The sequence below is a fragment of the Salmo trutta genome, chromosome 12, assembly GCF_901001165.1.
Source record: "Salmo trutta chromosome 12, fSalTru1.1, whole genome shotgun sequence".
In the NCBI taxonomy this organism is placed as follows: Eukaryota; Metazoa; Chordata; class Actinopteri; order Salmoniformes; family Salmonidae; genus Salmo; species Salmo trutta.
The window spans coordinates 24811512-24825512 of NC_042968.1; the positions used below are offsets into that span (position 1 = coordinate 24811512).

The following is a 14001-nucleotide window of genomic DNA, read 5'->3' on the forward strand; positions in this document are numbered from 1 at the left end:
GCAGTGGACAGATCAGTGCGTCCGCTCCTATTCGTTGTGTCTGTACAAAGCAGTCCTGTAGTCTAGGACAGCCTATGTCTCCTGACATGCGTTGGCTCCTCACTCTCCTGCAGTTCTATTGGTTTAAATATTTACCCTGACATGGTCTCTCCGCTACACTCACTGTTGAGCTGACTGACACCCGGAGGACATTATGCTTTCATATCGCTCAATACAATGTGTTTTTCATCGTTTTAAAATGGCTGCACAATCCTGAATATTGCGAGACCGTACAGTACAGTACCTGGAGAGGTTATTTTCATGGCTTTGTTCAGCCTGAGAACAGACAACTGAATAGTTACTGAATACTAACTGAATAGTTATTAATGCTTTTACATATTAGAAATATCTAAATGTCTCATTTTGTGATAAGACACATTTCCTAGTCACAGGACATTTTTTTTTATTTTGTATAATCTGTGGAACGACCCACTGATTTCAAATTAATATAATCTATCCTTTTATGTAAATAATTCTGTTGTTCTCTTTAAAAATATTTTCATATTGTACCCATAATATTTCTATTTTGTTTTTAAGAAGAGACGACACAAACTAAGCCATCAGTCCAGCTCCGGTATAGAGATCATTGATGAGCTCTAATAATGTATTCCAGTCCTCCTCATTGATGAGCTCTAATAATGTATTCCAGTCCTCCTCATTGATGAGCTCTAATAATGTATTCCAGTCCTCCTCATTGATGAGCTCTAATAATGTATTCCAGTCCTCGTCATTGATGAGCTCTAATAATGTATTCCAGTCCTCCTCATTGATGAGCTCTAATAATGTATTCCAGTCCTCCTCATTGATGAGCTCTAATAATGTATTCCAGTCCTCCTCATTTGTCTGTTTGTGGCCTGCAGGCTAGCTTATTACTACTGTCATAAACCTGGGAGGAACTCAGTGTACTCAAACACACACACACACACACACACACACACACACACACACACACACACACACACACACACACACACACACCACACGCACACCACACGCACACACACACACGCACACACACACACACACACACACACACACACACACACACACACACACACACACACACACACACACACACACACACACACACACACACACTAAACAGAGAGAGGAGCCAGCTCTTACCTCCCATACATACACACTGGCTTTTACTTTGGCATTGTGAAATCCAATCCATATTGAACCAGTGTGTCATGCAATTAATAATGCAGGATATTTACAGTGTAGAGATCAACTAAGATGCCAACAGTACTTTCTCTCTCTGAACATCAGTCACTTCAGCATTCTCTTAACACTGTCGATGTCTACTGGAATAGATAAAGAGAAATGCCCTTCTAATGTCTATTACTGCATTGACTCCAGTCATTGACCAATAGAGAGTCCGTAATGATCTCAGATTGAACTTGTGGTCCTGTCCAGTGTCCTGTCCAGTGTCCTGTCTACAGTACAGACAAAGAGAGAGGTGTGGTCAGAGGTCATGGCTGTGTCTGTATCTGTTTCTCTGTCATGGCTGACTGTGGTATTTAAGACTCAGAGACGGCTTTCGCACACGGACCTGTGGCCACTGTAGCCGGCTCCATGTATATTATTAGGTTAATAGGATTGTACATGTTTACACCAACTGTTATCTCAACGGGAGGTCAGAGAGGTGACTTACACTGGTGTAATGGGCTTACTGACGGGCTTAAATAGCATGGTAGTGGCCCACTAACACACACACACACATTCTCACAGTCACACCTATAGCTAGGCTGGAGTGACATGTCAGAGGAGAAACCGCTGTAGGGCGTGCGTTTGCAGCGTGGTGTGGACTGTGTTTTCACCTCTCTCCTAACCGGTATGTTGCGACAGACAGTCAACCTTTTCCAAGTCCCAGCTATTGTTTGCAGATTGGTTGCACACACCACAGGCTGTGAAAGACACATCTGCTACCTTGAGCCTAGTGAGAGAAGGACAGATAGAGGGCCGGGCGGAGGGTGGGGGAGGTGGGGGGCTGGCCGGGCGGAGGGTGGGGGAGGTGGGGGGCTGGCCGGGCGGAGGGTGGGGGAGGTGGGGGGCTGGCCGGGCGGAGGGTGGGGGAGGTGGGGGGCTGGCCCGGGCGGAGGGTGGGGGAGGTGGGGGGCTGGCCCGGGCGGAGGGTGGGGGAGGTGGGGGGCTGGCCGGGCGGAGGGTGGGGGAGGTGGGGGGCTGGCCGGGCGGAGGGTGGGGGAGGTGGGGGGCTGGCGGCTCGTTATCCTCTCTTACAGCTCAGCTACAATCACTATCCACTATTTGTCCGGCCTTCACCAGTTATTTGCCTTTTTCTGTTTTCTGCTTATTTAAGTCTATTTGAGTCAGATAGAGACAGTATTTCCAAAGACCACGGCCCTGTCTTCTGTTTTTGTTTGTTGCATAATTTACTTTTACTGTCTCCCTCTCTCTCTCTGTGTGTTTTAGGATGTTGACTTTTCAGTTGATTTTGTCCCCCAGCTTTCCGTTTTCAGTAGCTAGTCTTTTAAACGTTTGTTTGTAAGAGATATAGCAATACAAGACTAACATTTCCCTGTTAACTGCCATGGCACAGCTAGACACACCAGAATGCTATTTTAATGATGTTTAAAAAATAAATGAAGTGTTGTTAGGAACTGCAGCTTTGTGTCTATATGTGATGTCGGTCACAGTAGGGATTGTTGTTCGGTAATAAAGCAGTGTAAATTTGTGATATGTTGAGTCAGTCTTTCAGACAACCCCCTTCAGACTTTAAAACCCCAGCTATAAAACCAGATTTGTTTCTATGTTTTTGATTGATTCACTGATTGAGATGTAAAGGGTGGTCATGAACGTGCTGGGACAAAGGGCCTCTTTGTGCGGAGCGGGGCCGTCTGAAATGGAGGAGTAGTTTGAGATGACCAGATGATTTCCTACTGGTCCAGTGAGTGAGCCCCACCACAGTGTAGCGAGTCTGAGGCTGAGCCGGGCTGCGCTGAGCGTAATGAATGTGGTAGCAGGGAACCACAACAGAGCCAGGCAGAGGCTGCCTGAGAGGCTGCCTGGGAACCAGAGGGACGTGGCCACCGGCCAGACACAGACACAAACCCCTGGCTCACACTTGTGGTTTTTTAAGAAAGCAATTTAGTTAATGATTTCATTCTGAAAGCCTGTCATGATGCATGCATGGTCTGCGTCTGCCAGGAAAGAAGAGAAACCTCTCCCACCAAGGTGTTAGTCAACATGACTGCCTCTGACTACCAGAAACTACCAGAGGCCTGGGGCTGTGATGGAGATAGTGAGAGGGGAAATAAAGGCTGCATTTCCCCATCAAAACATACTCACTGCTGACCAGGCAGAAAGAAGTCTTATTTTCTGTTTTTGTAGGTAATAGATTACAGTGAGTTTATCATTTGCGGTGATATTTATATTTCGACAGAGGCCTACCATGTCTTTTTATTTGGCATCTTGACAAATAGATGAATGCAGTGTGAGTTTGAGCGTAGTATCAGTGGTCAGACACATGGTTAACAGCCCACTGGTGAGACATTTTCTGTATCAGTCAGCGGCTAATCCTGTACAGAGCCTGTTCTCTCAGACTGCATATACTGCACATATTTCTCTTCAACCATGTCTGTCAGCTCCCTGATTTTATTAGACTGTGTTTCCCATTCAGTTATAGTGGTTTTCTCCGTGCCGCTCTGTGAGTGAAGCATTGCTAAAACAGGGGCTGTACATGTCTTCTGTGAACCAAATTCTTGGGCAATTACTCAGATCAATGGCAGGTGGTTCTGGTTTGGCTCCTCAGATCTCGTTTCTCCTTGCAGCCTCTTTTTCTCTGTATGGGCTGTCAGTCAGCAGGATAACTTTTAACCACCTCCAAACAGAGCCGGCTGCCAAGCATTCGTTTAGTTCACTTTGATTCGGCCCTCCCGTCCGACCTGTCACAGCGTTACACACTGTTGACCATGCTTTCTATTCAACAAGGGCAAATGAATTGGTTTCAGTGGTTTAAATCGGCAATCAATGTCAGTTTCCCAACATAATAAGGCTTAATCATAAATCTGTGAGGTGTGGCCTGCCTGACCTCTATTCATCAGTTCCTTCTACATGGTCTCATCTGGGTGGAGCAAATGAACTACCCCTGTTTTGATTTTCCGATTGACGTGTCACATGAAACGTTGCCACTCTCAGAATATGGCCCTTTCCCTCCCTCCATAGCTCCCTCCCTCCCTCCCTCCCTTTATCCCAGGCATCACTTTCTCACCCCCCCTCAGTCCCTCAGAGAACATACAAGGCAATAAGATAGAGAAAAACGTCCAGTGACAAAGGTGGACACATTTGTGTGCCTTGTTTGCGCGCCCAATGAATTCTTTCAATTCATGAGTGAGTGAGAGAAAGACAGAGAAAGAAAGAATGAAAGAAAACAAATCCCCAAAGAATTAGGGGTGGGACTAACTGTAACTAATGAGCTGTTGTCCAGCCAATCCCTAGAATAGAGCCGCTTAATCAAAGCAGCGTTGTAGGTAATTTCCTTATCCCCCCCCCCTGCAGAAATCCATTTATGAGATGAGAATGAAAGAGAACAAAACTGCTATTCTATTCATTAGACGTTGTACATTTTCCAATTTGAGTGACCAGCGCTGGCGAAGCGTCCTATTTTTGGAAAATAAAGAATCAGGATAGTTGCGGAGAAAGCAGGCCACTGTGTGCCGACATTCCAGATGTCCAAACGGCAGTTGTACCAACCAAACTTTTCTGGGCAATGGCTGCCAATGATGACCTCATAAGGAGCAGGCCAAAGACTGAGGCCCACAGTTCTCCTGCCATGCAGAAGAAAACCCCCCCCCCCCACTTTCATAATCCATTCTGTGTCTCCAGTGTCCCTCTCTTCTTCTGTCCCCCTGCAACATTACTCCTTCATAATTAGCCATTGTTCCTGCTCTTTTGGCGCGGCTCTCTGCATTTTTTCAGGGGCCCTTTTTCTCTCCTCCCCCTCTGTCCCCTATATACTCATTGTGTATCTCTAGGAAACTTGTGATGCCTGGCAGCCCCAGTCCTACTTGTTTGGCACCCCCAGCCCTCTCCACAGCTCTCTGCACTGTGGACTGTGGGAGATGTTACACTTGGTTTGTTCAATCTGAACTCTTTGCTCTAAACTCTCAAGTGCATAGAAGTTATCTTTATAAATGACAGAAAGGACCTGGCCTGAATGGCGCTTTGTTGACTGTTTTCCTAAAAGGGCCCCCCACTATATTTCATCTGTCAGTCGCTTTTCTTTACCCCAACAATGCTTGATTGTTTCCATGAAAACTTCAGGTTCCACAGACAGGAGAATTCTGTATTATTATGTTCCTGCCAAATTCCGATCTCTGTTTTCCTTCCCCTGCACTCACAAAGGGCTCATAACTTACTGTCAACTGGGAGGGGAGCCACAAAGCTCCACTGTTGCTCAGCGAATAGCCTGTGTTGGTTGATGGCTTGACTGGCTGTAAAGTTTGCTTAACTGCAGTGGCAGTGACAGAAGGCACTTTGGGAACTTCATCCCCCAGAAGGCCCAGACCTCTACACGTTCAGCGAGAGAGAGAGCAGGGGAGTGTAAGAGAGAGAGAGACAGAGAAAGAGAGAGAAGGAAAAAACAAGTAGCTTCTCTTGCCTCTCAATCTCTTTAGCTCCAGACTGTTGCCTGGACGAGAGAGTGGTAGTGCTGAGGTGGTGCAGTAGTTCTGGTGCTGTTCTTTATTGTGGGTGCTGCTCCTATGTGTGCTGCTCCTGGCTGTCCTATTGTTCTGTCCTTTAGTTCTGTCCTCTACTTCTCCTTGTGGATGCCATCTGAGACAGAGTACTGTGGAACAGACAGGAAAAGGACTGCACTGGACGCTTGGCCTGTCAGCGAGTGTTCGTGAGTGTGTGTGGTTGTGCATGTGAGTGTGTGTGTGTGTGTGAGAGAGAGTGTGTGTGTGTGTGTGAGAGAGAGTGTGTGTGTCTGTGTGTGAGAGAGAGAGAGTGTGAGTACCCTTCTGGCTCCTGGTGAACTGAGGAGGTGTTATGCCATCCAGCGTTGAAGTTGTCTCTCTTGGATCGGGAGAAGGAGGACCAATGGCGGAGGGGGCCATCGGTGGAGACGAGCGGCTCAGTTTGTAAGTGTGTGCTCCTCGACCCTCACTGGGTAGACAGACAGACAGAGCCACTTCAGTGCTCTCACACCTGCATCAGCCTCTGTTGTCAGGCTCTGCCTAGCAGCTAGCAAGGGGGGGCAGGACACCAACCAGGCTGTCTAACTAATCCAACTGCACAAGTGTTTAAAGTGAGACGGAAGACGGCTCCTCCAACATGATATTATTGCAAATAATTTACTGTGCAAAGTAATTATGGATGCTGTGCTCTATATCTAAAGTGTGCACTTGAGGAGGCTTGCTTAATTTGCTCTGGGTGGCTGTCTTTTTGAGTGTGGGTTTTAGACGGAGTAACTACGGTGGTTTCTAATAGAGAAAGCATCAGGAGAGTGAGTGAAGTGGGGATGATGTGCTTGTGTAATTGAGTTGACTTTTTGAAGGGGGGAAGGTCAACATTTATAGAGGAACAACTCTCTCCAGCTACGTTGTTAAGGTGTATGTATTTCCCCAGCCATTTGCAATATTTTTATATCATTACCCATAATTACTTTGTCCACTTGAATTTTTCTCCTTGGATTACATTTTTATATTATTGTCTGAAATAGAAATCGTGGAAGTGAAATGTTCATTTTAACTTTTAATTTGAACATCTATATATTTTTTTTTTCTCGACAAAAAGCTATAGTGTCTAGCAGAGCCATTTGTTTGTAGAATCCATAAAATCTAAATAATATAAAATAAATCTTATTATCATAAATAAACTGTGAAATAGACTTCAAAAAGAATATGAGTTCACATCTCATCATCCTCATACAGTAGATGAGTTTATGTTCAAATATTGTAGCCATTTTAGAATGTAGGAAGTAAGGAGTTCCTCTCCATCGATTTTTCATTTACTGGGTCTCGTAGGTAGTGTTAGCTGCTGTGGAATGTGTTTGTGTGTGTGTGTGTGTGCACGCTTTATATAGAGAGTGAAGGAGAGCGGTAGAAGCTGAATCATTATTATATGTTTATGTATGGGGTGCCAGGTTCATCTAAAACACAGTCACAATGGAAGGCGATGATTTAATTGTGCTAAACGGCAGTGAGTGTGTCAGTAATTTTCCAGCTGGGAGCTGTCAGGTAGCAACATGTTATTATGCCAGGGGAAGACCCTGTCGATCCCTGCTATGTCACCTGGGACAACAGTGGGGGAAATAGGAGGTTACAAAGACCTCTAGAGGAAGACAGAAAAATATCTCTCTACACACTTTTGTAAAATCAAAATACTTTACAGTTCCACCTTTGTGGAAAATTCACTTTTGAATGTATTTGTTATATTTTCCCTTTGTACTTTGTACAGCCAATCTCAGGCTCATCTACAGTATCTGTAATAGATAGACAATATTGAATGTCTATTGAAAGGAAATTCAAGATATTTTCAAATGTAAAGAAATATAGCCTTCAGTCCTCAAATGAGTTACATTTTTTTTTTTTTTTTAAATGTATTGTAGATTGCTTAAACTAAATTGAATACTAGAACTTATATAAACTCTTTCTCTCTCCCACTATGTGGGTGAGCCCTGACTTGTGCTCTGGAGTAAAGCCTGTATCTTCTTTGTGTAGACGGTGTTGCTCTGACCATGTTCTCACTGTGCCTTCACCAGCATGGTGTGTAATGCATTTACTCCCCTACAATGATATTTCATTAGGTGCACCAAATGGTTCTTGTGCTGGCCTGTGATAACTGCTCGTATTTGCATTTTTTTGTTTTCCATTGTTAGTATGGTGTAATGTTAATATTTGACCTAATATCTTTGTTCCAGTCGATGTTGTCTAAAGACATCATGCTTTTTAGATGTTCACCCAAATTTCAGTTTCTGTTGAAATGCCTTTGTTTTCAAATAACTTTAGATTTTTCTTTAGAGAAAGTCAAAAGATTCCATTAAGGAATATTTCCCCAAATAATTTTCATTTATACCTTTTATTTTCTGCATTTTGGTGTGTGTGTGTGTGTGTGTGTGTGTGTGTATACCTGCACATCGTTACCCATGGAAACTTGAAGCTCGGTCATAAAGCAGCTTTTTGCCATATCCAGCTTTCCCATCGTTATGTCTTCAAACAATGGCCCTCTTGTTTTAACGACTTATTTGATTATTTCTCCCTCCCAAAATTGGGTGGTGGTGTCTGAGGGTAAGAGCGCTAATATTTTTCTGCTGAAGTGACCTGTGATTAAGGCTGGGAGAAGAGGGAAGAGGCGTGGGGGCTGTGTGGCGCGAGGTAGGCGATGGGGGAGGGACAGGGGCGAAGGAGGGGGGCTGGTGTGGAGTTACTTATCACCATTGTCTATAAAAGGTCAGCAGTGTGAAAGAGCAGCGACAGCGGGCTGAAAGTCAGAGCTTGTTACGATAGAGGAGGAAATGCGATAGCCACAGACACACAGCCCAGTCATAAGACCTGGGGTCCTCTAATGCTAACCAATTAAACAGAGGTTGTCGCGTGATGAAACATTATCAGTGGCAACAATTCATGACTCAAAGCATTCCAGGCCATATGAGCCTTCACTCCTAATCCTTTAGATGTAGGCATTATTGTCAGCTATACAGTTGAAGTCGGAAGTTTACATACACCTTAGCCAAATACATTTAAACTCAGTTTTAGACAATTCCTAACATTTAATCCTAGTAAAAATTCCCTGTCTTAGGTCAGTTAGGATCACCACTTTATTTTAAGAATGTGAAATGTCAGAATAATAGTAGAGAGAATTATTTATTTCAGCTTTTATTTCTTTCATCACATTCCCAGTGGGTCAAAAGTTTACATACACTCAAATAGTATTTGGTAGCATTGCCTTTAAATTGTTAACTTGGATCAAACGTTTCGGGTAGCCTTCCACAAGCTTCCCAACATAAGTTGGGTGAATTTTGGCCCATTCCTCCTGACAGAGCTGGTGTAACTGAGTCAGGTTTGTAGGCCTCCTTGCTCGCACACGCTTTTTCAGTTCTGCCCACAAATGTTCTATAGGATTGAGGTCAGGGCTTTGTGATGGCCACTCCAATACCTTGACTTTGTTGTCCTTCAGCCATTTTGCCACAACTTTGGTATGCTTGGGGTCATTGTCCATTTGGAAGACCCATTTGCGTCCAAGCTTTAACTTCCTGACTGATATCTTGAGATGTTGCTTCAATATATTCACATAATTTTCCTGCCTCATGATGCCATCTATTTTGTGAAGTGCAGCAGTCCCTCCTGCAGCAAAGCACCCCCACAACATGATACTGCCACCCCCGTGCTTCACGGTTGGGATGGTGTTCTTCGGCTTGCAAGCCTCCCCCTTTTTCTTCCAAAAATAACGATGGTCATTATGGCCAAACAGTTTTATTTTTGTTTCATCAGACCAGAGGACATTTCTCCAAAAAGTACAATCTTTTTCCCCATGTGCAGCTGCAAACCGTAGTCTGGCTTTTTTATGGCGGTGTTTGAGCAGTGGCTTCTTCCTTGCTAAGCGGCCTTTCAGGTTATGTCGATATAGGACTCGTTTTACTGTGGATATAGATACTTTTGTACCTGTTTCCTCCAGCATCTTCACAAGGTCCTTTGCTGTTGTTCTGGGATTGATTTGCACTTTTCACACCAAAGTACGTTCATCTCTAGGAGACAGAACACGTCTCCTTCCTGAGCGGTATGACGGCTGTGTGGTCCCATGGTGTTTATACTTGCGTATTATTGTTTGTACAGATGAACGTGGTACCTTCAGGCATTTGGAAATTGCTCCCAAGGATGAACCAGACTTGTGGAGGTCTACAATTCTTTTTCTGAAGTCTTGGCTGATTTCTTTTGATTTTCCCATGATGTCAAGCAAAGAGGCACTGGGTTTGAAGGTAGGCCTTGAAATACATCCACAGGTACACCTCCAATTGACTCAAATGATGTAAATTAGCCTATCAGAAGCTTCTAAAGCCATGACATAATTTTCTGGAATTTTCTAAGCTGTTTAAAGGCACAGTCAACTTAGTGTATGTAAAGTTCTGACCCACTGGAATTGTGATACAGTGAGTTATAAGTGAAACAATTGTAAACAATTGTTGGAAAAATGACTTGTGTCATGCACAAAGTAGATGTCCTAACTGACTTGCCAAAACTATAGTTTGTTAACAAGAAATTTGTGGAGTGGTTGAAAAACGAGTTTTAATGACTCCAACCTAAGTGTATGTAAACTTCCGACTTCAACTGTATATAGGCCTTTTTCCTCTTTCTTTCCTCTGCAAAGTCCCTGGGCCTTTGTCTGGGAGAAGGCAGGCAACATGTCATGCTCTTATTGATTCGTTTGGTTTGTTAGCTGTCCATTCTTATTGTGTAATCAAGCATGAGGGGAGACGGCTTGTCAAGAATTCACGCCAGAGAGGCTTCTTCAGTTTGCCATATTCTCACTGCTCAATGTACACAAAGGCACATATTGGGCTTCATTACTAGAGAAACACATAACATTATTGATAAGAGTAAAGGAATAGCAGCAGTGCAGAATGCAGTGTAGTTAGAATGCAATGTATAAACGGGTTGTTTTGTTGAGCATTTTTTATGTGTCTCACCAGAGCCTTGGATACTCTGTTATTCAATGTTTCACAATCACCACTGTCGACCTGGACCCCAGCTTCTCTCCTACTCTATAAAACACCTTATGTTTTATTGTTTAATTCAAACAATTCTGGAATCAAACACTCACGGTGTGTACCATTATATCCCAGCATAGGCTTTGGGGACTATATAATGTACATATTGTTGCCCTCTGACATTTTCTGAGACTTATTGCAATATCCCTCCCTCTCTCTCCCTTCAATAATGAGAGCTGGTATTGTATAGGGCCTCTGAGAGATTGGGGGGTGGGGCACCCTTGCTCTGTGCTCTCTTTAGCTGAGCGCAGCCCTCCCAGCTCTGCTAATAAATTATTAACCCACTGACAAATACTGTTACGGAGCCTGCCGCAGATCTGTTGCATTTTCTAACAAGATTGCTGTAGACACATGTTACAGGAGGATGGAGTCAGCCCTGTTCACTCTGTCTCTCTCACGCCTCAGCAGCTTGACTGATGACTGGAGACCGGGGTAAAAGTGCCTGAGAGACTGAATATTTTAGTGGTAAAATAATACCACTTGATTTACTGTGTCATACAAAAGAAGTGCTTTGTTTCACTCTCGCACTCCATTGAAGACAGGAGCTTGTTGTGCTGGAGGCCCGGGCTTTTTGGATGCATGAATAAAAAATGTGGTGGAATCTCCTAACTCGACCCCTCCCCCCTTCTCCAACCTCTCTCCACCCCCATCTTCCTCACAGCACACCATCACTCTCAACAGGCAAGTTCTGAACTTTGCTCTGAATTTAGATTTTCAATTAACACTCAATTTTGAGACCATTTTCTATTTGATATAATTACAGGAAACAATTTATTGTCTGATTAAAATTGAGAGCTGGGTCTCTCTAGAGAAAACAGAAGACAACACAGGCCGGTCTGAGAGAGAGTGAGGCTCCTTCCTCCCAGCACTACGGTACCTGACAGACTGGCCCTGTTGACACAGCTGCTGGGGCCTGGGTGATTAACGTGGCCTGCCATTTTCCCATTTTCACCCTAACCACCACCAAAAATACTGATCTATAACTACGTGTGTGTGTGTGTGTGTGTGTGTGTGTGTGTGTGTGTGTGTGTGTGTGTGTGTGTGTGTGTGTGTGTGTGTGTGTGTGTGTGTGTGTGTGTGTGTGTGTGTGTGTGTGTCTGCCTGTAAGATTTGGATGTCCTAATACGTATATGTGTTTCAACACTCTTTATTGTAATGCCTTGTGAAATACAGTAATGTGCTGGCTCTGAACTCAGTTAATGAATTGTATTTAACAACTCACATTGAGAGTGCTAGTCTGCTCTGCTGTTCAGCGCTGTGTGTAAAAGGATGGCACGCCTTTAAATGAACTAGCCATCCTTTAGTGGAACTGAGGCTGCTGAGCGCTGGCGGGCCTAACAGCGGCATGCGATGTGCACAATCCTCACGTACGGGGAGTGTGGAAGCACCTAGACTCTTGATCAGATTATTCTAACACCAAACTGTGTGTTAATCTCTCCCTGTGTCAAGTTTGTTTTGAGCCCTCTGTGAACCCCATGCCATTACTTTGGCAGAGTCTGGTGAGGTACGGTGGAGTTGGCTGAGGTGTGGGTTAGCTAATTCCATAACCTCGCCTTCCTCTCCTCTGTCTGTCTGTCTGTCTCATGGTCCTCCCAGCAGGCAGCACAACGACACGATCACACCACAGCCTTTGACCTAGAATACCCACCTCTCTGTCTCCTTCCTCCAGCCCAGAGCCTAGCTAATGGGGCGGCTAAACCGCCGTCACAGTGACCCTGCGGAAGAGAGGAGAATGGGCCAGATTTCTCACACCCTGAGCTCCCCTCCCTGTCTCTCCCTGTCTTCCCCTGCCCATCCCTGCCTTTCCCTGGCATAGAAGATGCTACAGCAGAGATGAGACCTAGACTTGAGGCTCGCATGCTGTTTTCATTGTCAAATACCTAGCAGCTTAGCTAGAGGCAGATCAGGGGCATGGGGAAAAGAAAGTTAACAGTAAATATGGACTGGCTCCTTTTCCCCACTTCAGATCAGTAGGAATGCCATATTATTATCTTATTAATACCAATCACATAATTAGATTTTCTGGCACAGTATTCATTTCAGTCATTGTAGGTCACAGCATGAGGGTGGCATTATTGTAAGAAAAGGCAAAATTAGCTGTAAGATTCTAGGAGGGGAAATGTTAAGCTACATAAAACAATTCAACACTGTTTAAATTGGTATTAACATTTGTTTTCTTTGCACCTGATATGTCAAGTGCACTCTTCACTGTAATATTCATGAAAGCGTGTGACAGATTTGTAAATTCTGTCTTCCACTGCCAGGATCTGATTTCCAAGCTGCTTAAGTAGGATTTATTGGCCTGGAGAAATAGTGTAGCACTGAAAAGTTAATCGTTTGCTAATTTGGAGAGTGGAAGTAAAAAGGAAGCAGCTTGGGGTTGGTGTTGTGTTTGGTGGCAGGATCGTTCTGTCAACTGTTCAATTCAATCAATTAAGGCTCTTCTGTTAATTAAGAAGAGGACAAGCACATTACTTTGACTCGTCATCTCCTTATAATTGTTTTTCATAATCAAACAAAAGTGGTTTAAGGCATTATCTGAATTTGGAGCGATAGAGAGTAGTGTTGTCATGTTTACCTTTATCTAGGGTCATTATTGACTGGGGCTTGACTGGGCCACTATCTGGGGCTGTGTTAGAGCTTCAATGAGAACGTGTTATGTGGTATAGTAACCCTCTTAGCAGCCTAATCATTGGCTGGGTGGAGGGAGGGAGGGAGGGAGGGTTGGGCCTGGCCCAGACACAGGCACCGCTCCAGCCTCATCTCCACCATTTACATTAAACAAAGGATTAGGAGAAGCCCCATGGCCTGCTCTCACACCTCCTCAGCAGGCCACATGACCATTGATAGGATTTCTCCAACTTTGACTCAGGTCCAACATTGTTTTTCAGGGCACCAACAGGTGTAGGTTGATGTGAGGATGGGGAAACATCCAGCATACCTGTCGTAAATACGTTTTGACATCGTCCCGGTGTCATAAAACTGTCTGAAGTTTAACTATGTGTCTTTGAAGTTTTCTGACGGTTGTCCTATTCTCTTTCTCTCTTCCACAGCAGAATAATGTCTTCCAAGCAAGCCACCTCTCCGTTTGCCTCCGTCGCCGATGGGGAGGAAGCCATGAGTCAGGACCACCTGTCCTGGGATAAGGAGGAGAGTGCCGAGGCCCACGGAATGCCCCAGCTGCCCCTGCACAGCCTGCTCCACAGCAAGGGCTCCATGGACGAACTGCA

The 14001-nt window shown here is 44.5% G+C and overlaps 1 protein-coding gene across 18 annotated transcripts in view; it reads left to right on the forward strand.

The window, feature by feature from the left end:
- The window catches only part of LOC115203234 (transcription factor SOX-6), a 193700-nt gene that overhangs the window by 60548 nt on the left and 119151 nt on the right, over nucleotides 1-14001 (forward strand). For 17 of the 18 annotated variants that reach the window (XM_029767735.1, XM_029767739.1, XM_029767734.1 and 14 more), the window contains one exon: nucleotides 13825-14001. This exon is cut by the window's right edge and continues 64 nt beyond it. In XM_029767735.1, the coding sequence (XP_029623595.1) occupies nucleotides 13825-14001 (177 nt within the window). Of the gene's footprint in view, nucleotides 1-6099; nucleotides 6147-13824 lie in introns of those variants that run through there. The other variant, XM_029767726.1, reaches the window with a different exon arrangement.